This window comes from Cibotium barometz, chromosome 29, assembly GCF_041138505.1.
Source record: "Cibotium barometz isolate CiBa-2024 chromosome 29, ASM4113850v1, whole genome shotgun sequence".
Taxonomy (NCBI): Eukaryota; Viridiplantae; Streptophyta; class Polypodiopsida; order Cyatheales; family Cibotiaceae; genus Cibotium; species Cibotium barometz.
Genome location: NC_141074.1, coordinates 19,312,604 through 19,326,557, shown reverse-complemented (window position 1 = coordinate 19,326,557; position 13,954 = coordinate 19,312,604). Strand labels below are relative to the sequence as shown.

At 40.5% G+C, this 13,954-nt stretch overlaps 1 protein-coding gene across 1 annotated transcript; it reads left to right on the top strand.

Moving 5' to 3' along the window:
• The first annotated feature begins 875 nt into the window (after nt 1-875).
• Nucleotides 876-3,829, top strand: LOC147621938 (expansin-A10-like). The gene is made up of 3 exons (XM_086822949.1): nt 876-1,973; nt 2,469-2,784; nt 2,916-3,829. The coding sequence occupies exons 1-3, from the start codon at nt 1,838-1,840 to the stop codon at nt 3,217-3,219; spliced, it is 756 nt and encodes a 251-aa protein (XP_086679075.1). The 5' UTR covers nt 876-1,837; the 3' UTR covers nt 3,220-3,829.
• Nucleotides 3,830-13,954: the final 10,125 nt, after the last annotated feature.

The following is a 13,954-nucleotide window of genomic DNA, read 5'->3' as shown; positions in this document are numbered from 1 at the left end:
TATATAGGGATCTCCCAACGAAGTCATGTGTGTCCATTATAAACTTAAAAAGGGAAGCGGTGGTATATCGTGTGTGAACCAAGCCTAAGGGCATTTACACATGAAGAGTAGATTCATAAATTGGGTTGAAAAGGTCATGACATTGTGAATTTTCCAAGAGATCTTCCTTGCCAAAGCCCGTGGATGGAGAGTCTCTCACCTGTCCATCTCCATGTGGACGGAGCCCTCTGTATGAAAACTTTAGCAACATGCCGACCGCGAGTTAGTGCAATGGATAAAGGTGTTGCTTGAGAGTCCCAAGGGTATGGGTTGAAACCCTTAGCGGGTGGCACGCATGGGTGTGTGTTATGTTGTACTTTCTAATTCCAGCCATCTCAAAAAAAAAAAGAAGAAAACTTGGGCAACATAACATCTTAAAAAAAAACTCTACCCACAATTGCCACGTCGCAATGAAAATTTTTTAATTTATTTTTGGGTAAAGGGAGGCAATTAGTCATTAAATTGGTTAATTTTTATGAACCCTAGTAGTTATCAATACCATCAAAGCTACCTCATCGGCGTGTTTTGCTTGATTGAAAGAGGAAGTCTTTCTTTTGATTTAAAATTCTGCGTATGGCAGCAAGCAAGCCGCGTGAGAGTTGAGGTAGTTGGAAGGTGCACATTTTCTACCGATAGAAAAGCATGGATATGGAAGGATCCAGGTTAAAGCTGCGAATCAAGATAACCTACAAGGACAGGGGCAAAAGGGTTCTGCAGAACAATCAGAGGACTTTCTCAGCACGCCAGGTGCAAGCTCCAACCCCCCCCCCCCCCCCCCCCCCCAAAAAAAAAAACTCTCAATTTTATTTTCTTTTTGCTTGCCGCCCTACCTCTGTCTACGTTTTGGGAAAAAAATCAGAAAAAATGGCTTGGATTTCTTCATTTTCAGGAAAATCTGGCTGCTTGTTTTGTCTTTGGGGCTAATAAAAGTAGGAAATTCGCTTCGATTTTTGTTTTTAGGGTTGGCGAAATCTCTGTAGGGTTTTGAAATTCATAAAATTGGGGGAAAAAAATAATGAAAAGTTTTGACCCTCAATTCCTCTCCGGGCTTTAAAAAATTGGAGAATTATGACCCATTTGGGAGGCGAATTATTCTATTGGCGATGGCATCGACCCTGCACATGTGCCCATGTGCGAAAGGGCATCAACGAGGGCTAAATTAATGAAAATGGGATGATTATGCGACAGTTTGAGGGCAACTCAGAGGACCTGTTGGCTAGTCCTTTTCTTCTTATTTAATTAATTGATTGCCTATTTGTTTTTTGCAAGATGTTGCTTTATATAAGCACACTTGCACCAAAGCCCACATACATACATACACTTATTAGGGAAAACTAGCTACAGCCGAGCAGAACCCAACCTCCATCTGTTCAGCTGAAACAACCCACCATTAACTGCTCACCCTAACCTGCAACGCCATGAACCCCAAATCTATCAGTTAACCCGCTTTCGCCCACAAACTAAGCTCAAATTTTGTCTTCGACCCACTCTTTTTTGTCCATAAATTAAGCTTGAATCATACCTTTATCCCCTGTTTTGCCTACCAATTAAGCTACATTTCACCCCCTTCTTTGCCCCTTAGCCCTCTTTGATTAAGCTAAGATTTACCCTTTACCGCCTCCAATTGCTCACAAAGCAAGTTAAATGTTCCCTTTACCCCCTTCTTATTGACAAGTTCAGCTGAAACTGGCCCTTTGACCCCCTTAACTAAGCTCAAATTTGCCATGCAACCCCCTCTTGTAGGCTAACTTTTGCCATTTTCTCCCTTCCCCATTAGCTTACATCACAATACTACACTATGGCTGCCACCCGGCTTACCATTGCCCTTCTTATCACATTTTTCATCACAATTCATGGAGGCTCCTATTCTGATGGCCCTTGGAATGACGCCCATGCGACGTTCTATGGTGGCAGTGATGCTTCTGGGACAATGGGTATGTGTTGCTTAACCACAACAGGTCACTAATTTGCAAATATTCCTTGTATGACATGGTACGTAGGCTGGTTATACCACCACTCCTGCCACAGTCAACGGGGGCCCATCTAGACTGGTGGTCAGGGATGGTTGGGCAGCCTTCTGCGTTGACCTGCCCACCCACCATCTCATATTGTGTAATTAGCCTTGATCATTGTCTTGCTGTGCATGTCTTGCTATGCAATAACAACTGTGGGTTATTGAGCTTGTGGGTGTGATGCACCAAAACTTGCTTTTACATGATTTTCTACACTTCTCCAAAATGCAGCTCACTACAATGCATATGCCAGGCATGGGCAGAACTAGCCGAGGGCCACTGCAAGCATAGTCTGAGATAAAAACATGTTGGATTTGGCTGTGCAAATCTTGACATTTTACATTACATGTGGCTCTAACATGCGTTTCATCATCTTTCTGATGTTGCATTGCATTGCATTCTTTGACGTGGTTACAGATGGAGCTTGTGGTTATGGAGACCTCTACACGCAAGGCTATGGCACGAACACTGCTGCTTTAAGCACTGCTCTCTTCAGTGGTGGCTTGACATGTGGGGCATGCTTTGAGATTAAGTGCACAGATGATTTTCAATGGTGCTTATCAGGCACCTCTGTTATAGTCACAGCCACCAACCTCTGTCCACCCAATTACGCTCTTTCCAGCACCAATGGAGGATGGTGCAATCCCCCCCTTCAACATTTTGACATGGCTCAACCTGCATTTCAGACGATTGCAGTATACACTGGAGGAATTGTGCCAGTCCAGTACCGGAGGTATCATGTAGTTTACTTGCTCTAGAAACACTTAAGAGGCTGCTTTATTTGCTGCTAGACTGATATTAATGTGTAGGTATACCTCATTTTGGTGCTGAAATTCTAACTTAATTGTGCTGCGTTGAGAGCAGAGTGCCTTGTGAGAGACAAGGTGGGATGCGGTTTACAGTGAACGGCCACTCATTCTTCAATCTGGTTCTCATCACTAATGTGGGTGGGGCAGGTGATGTGATTGCTGTGTCCATTAAGGGCTCCAACACAGGGTGGCAGTCCATGACGAGAAATTGGGGGCAAAATTGGCAATGCAATAGTGATTTTGGCGGCCAATCTCTCTCTTTCATGGTCACTGTCAGCGACGGAAACTCTGCTACGTCCTACAATGCAGCTCCTGCTGGCTGGCAATATGGCCAAACCTTTGCAGGCTCACAATTCTAGCTCATACCCATTCCATGATCCATGTGTAGGAACCTCAAAAACCTTATGTGTTGAACCTCAACCTTTTGACCTTGCCTCTTATGTATGTGTAGACTAAAAAAAAAAAAGATTTGACTGCATCTCAATCAAAACCACTAGCCAGTATAGAGGAGAAAAAGTACATAGCCAATTGCAGGCGTTTCATGGCAGCAAGTGAGCTCCATTATCCCATCTCTTTACTTAACGTATTCACTGACCGATTGGTTTCCTCTTGATAGAAATAAGCTCAAATCAATTTCGTGGCTCTTGCTCGGTTGAAGCATTGCCATGAATCACCATGCTAGACATGGCTCATATGCACATGGATCTCTTCTTATATTGGAAATAAACCTGCAATTAATGCAAGTATAGGTGACATGCCCAAGCTTTGCCTTGTGGAATTCATGTCATGAGTGCTTCTTACATACCCCATCCCCCAAATAATCTCATAGACAATCATGAAGGATTGGCAATTTACTTGACTTCTTTTGCTTAAACTTAAAAAAATTTGTTCAAGTTTTGAGTTTTCAAAAAATGTAAGAGGGCACATGACTTGGTAGAAATATACAAATGTGGAAAATGTGGGCTTGTATCTTATATATTTGATGTTACAAATTTAGACAATATCTTACCCGAAAACCATTGCTGTTATTTTAAATGCATCTTTTATGGAGAGAAAGATAAGTCCAATATTCCTGATGGAGCATTGTAACAACATAACATGCATCTACCCATTGGTGTCTTCATTCAATCATTCTTGATTCCACCACATAGAATTATGCATGTCTGTAACTTTTGTGGATCAAAATTTACTTTTCGGGGAACATTTTTTTTGCCTTGTGATTATTTCACCAATGCAAATTCCCTTCAAGGTGTGTAATATAAATACTAAAAGAACATAGCAAAAATATTGGAAGAAAAAAGTAGGCTCAATAATGCATCATATTTCCTCTCAACAAATGAAGGGGTAAAATACCACGTTTATCCACTTGTATTTTTTAGAAAAACCTAACATCTAGTGTCCATAAAACATCTAGTTGCCACATTAGGGTTTTTTTTCAAGTCATTACTATCACAAAGAAAAAATTGGAGGACTTGGAGGTACCAAAAATCATTTGAGTCCCAATGAAAATCAATAAATGTGTACATGTTAGCATATGCAATAAACTTGGTCAAACAAATCTACATATATAGTAAGCTTGGTCAAAGATATAGACCTTTTAAATCTACATTTTCATAAATTTAGTAGTCACCTTTATAAATATATGATTTACTTAGAAAGATGATTGAATATTTTAAACACAAAAATGTCCCATATGTTGGAAAGAAATCCAAACTACATCCCAATTCAATCACCTCCAAGTCAAGTGAGATTAGAGATGACAATGGATATTTCATAACCATAAATGAATATACTTAGTGTAAATTTTAGTATCTAATTGTACTTGTGTACCATACTACCTTCCACAAGATTCCATGTGAGATACATCCTTAAAATGCTACTAGAAGCTTCGTATTTGAGTCCATTAAGGATCTAGAAAAACTATTGCCATGTTCAACATGAAAGATGAATCCACTAATGGAAATGGAACTCATATTGAGGGTGTTGATATCAAGAAAAAGTTCTTGGAATGGAGGTCACTATTCTGCTATCAAAGAGTAGCACATGAAGAAAGTTTGGGTTATGGACTCAAGACAACACCGAAGCCTCCCAAGTTTTAGGGAAAATGAGATCCCCTCAATCAGGTTCTCAACCTTAAATAAATGAAGCAAGATCTTGAGATTCCTAATAAAGTGGAGGGATGAGTTGGTCCATGGATGCTAATTCCCATTATTAGCAATAATTTTAGCTCCAACTGTCAGGTTAGGAATCTTACCATTAAGAAATGTTCATATACAAAAAAGAAGGTAAAAATGACATTTACTTGTTGAACTCATATGCCATCTCACCCCAATAAAAGCTCCTTTGTTATCGATTCAATCGAAAGATAGATATCAATAATATCTCATTAGTACATCTTGTAAAAAATATAATAGGAGCAATTTCATGTCTGAAAAGATGCAGGGGAGAAGAGAGCTTGAGCTCTTGCAAGCACACACACACTCACAAAACCCTAATAGAGAACACACAAGGTGAGAGGTTGAAAATCTTCTTCTTCTTCACTCAACACTCAACACACCATATACAAGATAAGAGTACACACATATGAAGAGGTACTCAACCAATACATACTTGGGTTCTCTATAGTGTGAACCCAACTAAATGAGTTGGCGCTATAACTATGCCAGTCTCTAGAATGGCTCACACAGCCTGTCATCCCACTGGCCGCATATCACCCATGATCTCACCAACCATGCCAGTGGTGTAAGTGTGGGGCCTATCCCCCAGGCGGGTCATTCAGTGTCCACCACCTCACTAGACGAGCTCGATATCTCAACACTCTCCCTCGAGCTCAACTCCATCTCATGTACACCAAGCGAAGCCCTGAATCTGCGGAGCTTCTTTGTACCCAATGCTTTGGTGAAGATGTCAGCTACTTGATCCTGTGTGCTGACATAAACAAGGTCAAGATCTCCTGCCAAGACCTTCTCTCTGACAAAATGGTAGTGGACCTCTATATGCTTCGTGCGAGCATGAAAAACTGGGTTCCCCTGCTAATGTTGTCACAGAAAATGATAACTTGTCTATCCAACTGATAGACCCACATCTACAAGTAGCTTTCTCAACCAAGCTACCTCAGATGCTGCCATAGCAGCTCCTCTGTACTCGGCCCCTCTGTACTGGATAGAGCAACCGTAGGCTGCTTCTTATTGCTCCAAGTCACAGCAGCACTACCCAAAGAAAACATGAATCCACTAGTAGATCTTCTATCTGAGATACTACCAGCCCAATTAGCATCTGTGTACCCATGTACCCATATCTCTGTCCCAGTTTCATAAAATAGTCCACAATGCAAAGTAGGCCTCACATACCTCAGTATGCGTCTCGATGCATCCAAATGCGGCTTCCGTGGAACCTGCATAAACTGACTCACTAACCCAACAGCATAGCTCAAATCTGGACTGGTGATCTTCATGTAGATCAAGCTTCCTACTATGTGCCTATACATAGTAGGATCCTCCAAAATCTCTCATGAATCTGCACTCAACTTGCCATGTGGTGACCTAATCACCTCAATGCCCAAGAAATATCTGAGCTCCCCCAGATCCTTCATCTCAAACTTCTGTCTAAGCAAGATCTTTACATCAAAGATCTTTGCATCATGGTCCCCCGTAATGATCAAGTCATCTACATAGATGACAACAAGCACAACCCCTCTATCACCGTGTCTCACATACAGCGAGAAATCTGCATTGGCTACATGAAAGCCAATAGTGACAAGATATTCAGAAATCTTGTCAGACCATGCTCTTGGTGCTTGTTTTAAGCCATACAAGGCTTTCTTCAACCTGCAAACATGCTCGGGGTGACTCACATCCTCATAACCAGGTGGTTGCAACATATACACCTCTTCCTACAAATCCCCATGCAAGAATGCATTCTTTACATCCATCTGATGTAAAGACCATTGCTTTGACGCAGCCACTGCTATCATAACTCTCACTGTTGCCATCTTGGCAACTAGGCTGAAAGTTTCCTCATAATCAATGCCAATGTCTGCGCATACCCTTTGGCTACCAATCTAGCCTTATACCTGTTTATGCTTCCATCACTATTATGTTTTACTTTGTACACCCACTTGCATCCAATGGCTTTCTTGCCTTCAGGAAATTGCACTAAATCCCAAGTCTCATTTCCATATAGTGCATCCATCTCCTCATCCATAGCTTTCTCCCAACACACATTTCCAATAGCCTCATCAATGCATGTGGGCTCTATAACCTGCACAACCTTTGCCATATATGCATAGTGATGTGCCACATAACCATCATATGTAAACCTTTGCACAGGATTCTTCACTCTCCCAGATCTTCGCAACTTTGCGTTCATGGCTTCCATAGCCTTCTTTACACCAGGTGTTCTCATAGCTGGTATCCCAAGCTCCTCATCAAGGCTCATCTCTGAGCCACTAGACTCTCCATCAACATGAGAATGCCCTGCAGAAATGTTAGGCATACCAAGGAGCTCAACCGCTTTCTCTTTTCCTTTATGTGATGTACTAATCACATTTGCAGGACTGGTATTATGACGCAGCGTGCCACTCCATGGTCTATCAACTGAACCACTAGATGAGGACTCTCCTGGTTCACTCCATGGTCTATCAACTGAACCACTAGATGAGGACTCTTCTGGTCCACTCAAAGACTCTGATTGCTGACTTGCATTCTGTGCAACCACATTTCCACTCACATCAGCCCCAACAGCTTCTTTTTCAGTAGCATACCAGCTGCTCATCTCATAAAAAACAACGTCCTTGCTTACCCTCAACTCACGTGTAGCAGGGTTATAACACATGTATCCCTTTTGCTCAAGGGAATATCCAATAAACACACATTTTTCAGCTTTTGGATCCAGCTTAGTTCTCAGCTCATGTGGCACATGCACATATGCAATGCATCCAAAGACTTTCAGATGAGACAAATCAGGTTTTCTGCCAGTAAACCTCTCCTCTGGAGTTACATCATGTATGGCTGCAGTTGGAGTCTTGTTCATGATGTAAACTGCTGCAGAAATAGCCTCAGCCCACATCAACCCTTAAGAAAACTCCACCAAGACTTCCACAATCAAGATATCTTAATAGTATCAAAATGTAGGTCGATAAGCAGTTACTTGTAACTCAAGGCTACTATGAAGGTGCCAATCAAATTTGGGTGCCTCAATAGTCAAAATCTCTTCCTCAACATAGCACTCTGAGGCCAAGGAAGAAGAAGAGTACTCCACAACACTGTCCACAAAAGCCTATACGAGTTCCTCAAAAAACTCCACCAATGCAACAAGTGTGGTTACCAAAAACACTGCTACAAGCATAAGGGTACTACCAAAGAAATACCAAAGCTTGGATCCCCAAACGCATCACAAAGTCCCCTGAGCTTGCATGAAGAAGAAAGCCTTAGCACCAAGCACATCGGCCACCAGTTCACAATGTTCATCAAAGATGGGTACCTGTGCACGTGCTTCAACAAGAATACTATGATGGTAATTCCATCATATGGTTTCCAAAATCGTACAATGTGAAGAAAACCTCACCACACCAACTTCAACCCCAACAACTTCACCTAAAGTTTGACAAGAATGGAGGCCCAAGCAACAGCAAGCAAATCACTCAACCACTCTTGTACATTCAGCACCAACACAAGAGCTTGCCTATTCAAGCAAACAATCAACAGTCTTCCCTACTACCTCAACATCATTTCAACAACAAATTCAAGAAGCAATATGGAGACTTAGGAGCACATCATGAAGAAAATAGCAATGCTCTTGTTGCCCCTCTGGAAGTGAGAAATGAGCGCACAAGAAGCTGTTGCTTGCAAATCATGACCTAGATGACCCATAAAAGCCAGAAAAAGAAAAAAGGTTATAAAAAAAAAGAGAGGGTCAAAATCTGTAAATTCACGGGATTCCATCTCACGAAATTACAATTCAAGGAGTTCCACTCATGGCTTAAGAACTAGCACTTTCACGATTTAAGCCTCATCACTCACGAATTAAGTCATATCACGCAATAGCCACTATATATTTTTTTAAGCCTTTTGCTTACTATTCTTTTGGCTAAATTAATGTAGGAGCTACTCCATGAGTACATATCCATACCCATGCACTGGAGAACATTTGAACCAAAGCCTCACCATTGACAACTTCCAGGTACATCTTTGGATGGGGGGGCCATGCTAGGCGGAAGCCTGGTCAATGGTACAACTCATCGCTTGGAATTTTCCTTCAAATTATAAACCTCTCCAAATGATGCCACCATCTTCACAAATCAATGATATTCAATCCTTAGTGAAGATATCTATATTAGCCTCGCAAGTCGACATAATTCTTTCAATCCTCACCAACAAGTGGCTACTTCAACACATAGCAGTTCAATAAGAGTCTATATGACTTAATTCTTGTACTTCATAAAAATCTGCTTCTAAGAGCACTTAATTATGCATAAAAACATAAAAAGCACATGGGCAGAAGAAGACAGGATCAGATCCTATACTCAAAAACATTTGATAAGAATCCTACCACACAAAGGGACACCATCACAAGCCAATTACAAATGATGAATGTCGCTTCAATGAATCAAATGAGGAACTAAGAATCACCATCTCGTTTTGATGATTAAGTCTACGTTCCTCCAAAACTTTCTCTCTCTTCTCTCCCATTATTGACATCTCTTAGTGTCCCCACTAACAAAAATCACATGTAACCTTACCGATGATTGCCAAAAACAAAGTGAGCAAAAAAAAAAAGGCTCACACAAATATAAAAATGCAATCATTTGTAAAACCCCCCCACCCTATTAGGAATTCCCAATACACGACTACCCTCTTCATTCATTAACTAGATTTTCTTATTCCTTCCACAGGAACAAAGACCACTGAACGCCATTCAACATCAAAGCATTGACAAAAGCTTGTTCATTCTCCCCCCACAAAGGTCTTCAACACAATCACGTGGACGCGATTGTCATCAGGAAGGGGGGGATGTTAATCCAATTTTAGGATTAACAAGAGCTACCGCCATTATCTTACATCAAGGAGTCATGGTAGATACACCAAAGGGTCATAAATTCAAGATATGAAGCAATAGTGTCCAAAGCTACAACTTGGATGGGCACCGGTAATGGTGTGACAGAGTATTTATGGCGATTCTAGCTTCAAGAGCATGTGGTAGCAAGTTAGGATGAAGTCCTAAGTGATGTACTTCATGGATATATTATGAGAGTAGTCATTGTAAATAGCATTAGGCCTCTTATGAGCCTAAAGTGCCCGGTCGGCTATAGTTTAAGTGAGTGTGAACACTTATGGCCATGTATATAAGTGAATTTCTCTCATAATACAATATACTCTCCCATTGCATAATTAAGTCTTGCTCTTACTAATCCTCTTGCTAATCTCTCTCCCTAATGCATGCTAGTGAGTGTGTGTGAGTAAAATGAGGTGAGAGGAGGGACGAGGACCCGTAGTACAATGCGACGGTGTGACAACACTCACGGGAGATGTTGTGGAATTGCTTCTCAAGGAGTTGTAGAGCTTGGAGACCGCAAGGGTTACGAGCTCGGCCATTGGAAAGATCCTCACAATAGTTGGCGACTCACCAGGTAATCTCTTTTTGGATGTGGGTCAAGGAGGGTTAGGGTGAGCCATAACACCTATCGGGCCTCAAAGATGCTGTAGTGATCCTAGGACATGCACCAAGGAAGATATAATCATGGTGGGCCATTGGTGGTAAGGATCAAATCCATGGTGAGTTGATGGTGGTTACCAAGGGTTGATGAGATCAGCAGACTATGGCAGGCTAGCCATAATTATTATTTAGGGATTTAGCAGAAGAATAAATTGTATACTTCTTTATAAGGACTATTTTGTTACTCATAGTTGGCATTGTGTGTGTGTGAGTAAAAGTTTCATTTTTTATGGTGTTTTTTTTCTATTATCTGTTGAAGTACTGGGGTTGGGTGAAAAATCCCTTGTACCCGAGCACAACCCACCCTTAAACTTAAATTGGACCTCATGGATTTAGTGATAGTGAGTGTGTGGCCCTTGTGGCCGTGTAGGGGCACTGTTGTACACAGTGTTGGCCATGCCTACATTAAGCTATCAGTTAATTGCTCACTAATTGTGTCTTAATTATCATCTAATCTCTTTGTTTATTTTTTATTCTAGCATTTGATCCACCATAGCAGCTCATCACATTGCTGCAAATTCAACATGGTATCAGAGCCTAGCCTAGAATCCATCAACTTTATGAGTCCATTATCTTGCTAATTAGGATTAGTATATGATTAAGAAATAATCATTTTTTAAGTTATTTTCAACAAGCTCTCTGTACCCGCAGCTAGTGGAGGGGCTTGATCTCCCTCCAGGAGTAACATTAGGGCAAAAGCTTCTAGGCAAGCATAGCCAGCCTCCCCACCATTCAGCTCATCAAATCGGTGCATCAAACTACCACGTGCTACTGTAGTTCTACGCATTTTTGCAGGTGCCTATTTTCTGAGGGAAAAATGAGATTTCTTCCGATGATGTAGGCCATGTGGTAGATGTATGTGTGAGCACTTTAGTCAAGGTCACGTGCACTTGTAGTAGCCTTCGACACATAGAGAGAGAGTGTGTCAAGGACTATGAGTTTAGGGACTTGAGGCACTGGTCGCGGCGGCGGACTATCAAGTAAGAGGGAAACTTGGTATAGGAGGGTCCAGGTGTGCTAGGAGTATTCACTTGAGGGGAGGTGTTAAAATATACAATTTAATAGAGTGTGTGCGGGAACAAGCCCTTGGCAAGAGGCTGTAAAAGAGAATCTATAAATGTGAGAGAACCTGTGAAAAGGTGAGAAGTATCTACTAGGAGAAACCAACAAATTCTCATTAGGCCAATGCCTCAATTTATAGAGTTTACATCCAAGCATCTAATCCCACTAATCTCTCGATTCTCTCCACCTCTTCCCAGAATATCTCCACACCTCCTAAATCTCTTCATGCTACCCTTTATTCTCTCACAGTAGATACTTCTCACCTTTTCACAAGTTCTCTCACATTTACAGATTCTCTTTTATAGCAAGGGCTTGTTCCCGCACACACCCTATTCACTTGTATATTTCAACAGTCTGAGTGTTCTTTTTTATAATGATTGTTTGGCTTGGATTTGAGTCATGTAATTAATCTGATAAACTTGTGAGATTAGTGATTGTAGACTATGATGGATTATTTAGCCTCACAAACATTTCTTATGTTCAAATGACCCAAGGTATAACTACGACTTGTTTATTTAGTATTGCAAGCTTGTCCACGACCCAAAGGGGCATGATAGCCTTAAATTCTTTTGACCCAAGGTATGACTTGTTTATTTAGTATTGCAAGATTGTCCACGACCCAAAGGGGCATGGTAGCCTTAAATTCTTTTGACCCAAGGTATGACTACGACTTGTTTATTGCAAGGTATGTCTATGACTTGTTTATTGCAAGGTATGTCTATGACTTGTTTATTGCAAGGTATGTCTATGACTTGTTTATAGCCTTAAATTCTTTTGACCCAAGGTATGACTACGACTTGTTTATTGCAAGGTATGTCTATGACTTGTTTATAGCCTTAAATTCTTTTGACCCAAGGTATGACTACGAGTTGTTTATTGAGTATTGCAAGCTTGTCGATCGAGAGGGCATGATAGCCTTTTATTTTAAGCATTTATTGTTGACCTGTGTGGATAGTGTAAGAGGATTGCCTTAGCACAACACTTTAATAGCTTTACTTTCCTTATTTATGATGAGTGCAAAGACACCGTTAGTTCCAAAGGCATACTATTGTCGACACCTAATGTAGTCCAGATGAAATGCTCAGAGAAAATTTATGTCTGGCTAGGATCTTGTTCAAGATCAAAGTAGCACCTGAGATTTGTTTATATAGGCCTTTGCAACAACGAGACTTTAGGTCATATGGAAGAATTTATAGGATCATCAGCTTTTTTGTAGACCTCCTAAGAGATAGCTTCCCCTTGTCGATTCATAGATTGCCTCTATCGTAGCATGTTGACTAGACAATATATTAGGGATATGTGGAGAGATCCGTGAAAGCTCAGGAGAGAACAGAGGAGGTTAAAGGAACCCTAGATCAGTGAATCTCCTTGTACATAAATGAACATTGGATACTGGAATTAAAAGATTCTTTTCTTTTTGCCTTAAGAACATAAGTTTCTTGTAAAATAACTTGAGTAAGTTCCTAAATTGTTATACAAAAAGTTTCTAAAAATTGTTATATGATAAATGAACAAGAATTTTGTGAAGATTTGATAATTCCAACATATTCAAATTTTTAAGAAATGGGTTTAGTCTTTGAAATAATTCAAATGAATGATCTATGTTTACCTTTTCCCATGTTTCCATAAGAGAATAACAATTTTTAGTCATTAGGATTCTCAAACAACAAAGATGGAATTGGACATAGGAAAGATGTCTATCTGGTTATTAGGACTTCGGGGATTGATGAATGCTAGGATAGAATAGCATTTGCCTATGAAAGAACACTTTGGAGAGCTATAAAGGATAGATCATTGAACAAATTTGTCCTTTATATAGATTTAAGCTATCAAGCCTATGTCCGAGAGAACCTCATCCTCACAGGCGATGATTATAGAGAAGCTAAGGTTAGTGAAGAAGTATTTCATACAGGGAGACGAACCCCTATCCTTAGGAGAGTTTATTACAAGACTAAATTCCTTGATCTTTTACCTCCCACATTGTAAGTTTATATACAAGCAAGCTTACACTATTTGGAAGCCATGCTAGAGATTAATAAGGTAAAAAGATCAAGATTTAAAAAGTATTTTGATAGGATAGCAAATAGAGAAATCAAGTTAGTAAACGAGTTATGAATGGATGTAGGCCCTTACTATGGCTCAAAACCAGACTATAACCCATACTTTGGAAGTGACGAGCATAGCTTTTATGCATCTATCCTTGGATAGAGATATATTATAGCGAGATTATTTGGCATTAAAGGAGTATTACTTTAGTTAATCCTACCAACATCTTTTCTTATGGTCACGAGACAAACCAAGAGAAAATTTATGGTTGAA

What these genes read in the sequence shown, in the direction of transcription:
- LOC147621938 (XM_086822949.1), top strand. Translation starts at nt 1,838, where the DNA reads ATGGCTGCCACCCGGCTTACCATTGCCCTTCTTATCACATTTTTCATC. An exon ending in TGATGCTTCTGGGACAATGG is followed by an intron (nt 1,974 to 2,468) that starts GTATGTGTTGCT and finishes ACGTGGTTACAG; the next exon opens with ATGGAGCTTGTGGTTATGGA. An exon ending in GTGCCAGTCCAGTACCGGAG is followed by an intron (nt 2,785 to 2,915) that starts GTATCATGTAGT and finishes CGTTGAGAGCAG; the next exon opens with AGTGCCTTGTGAGAGACAAG.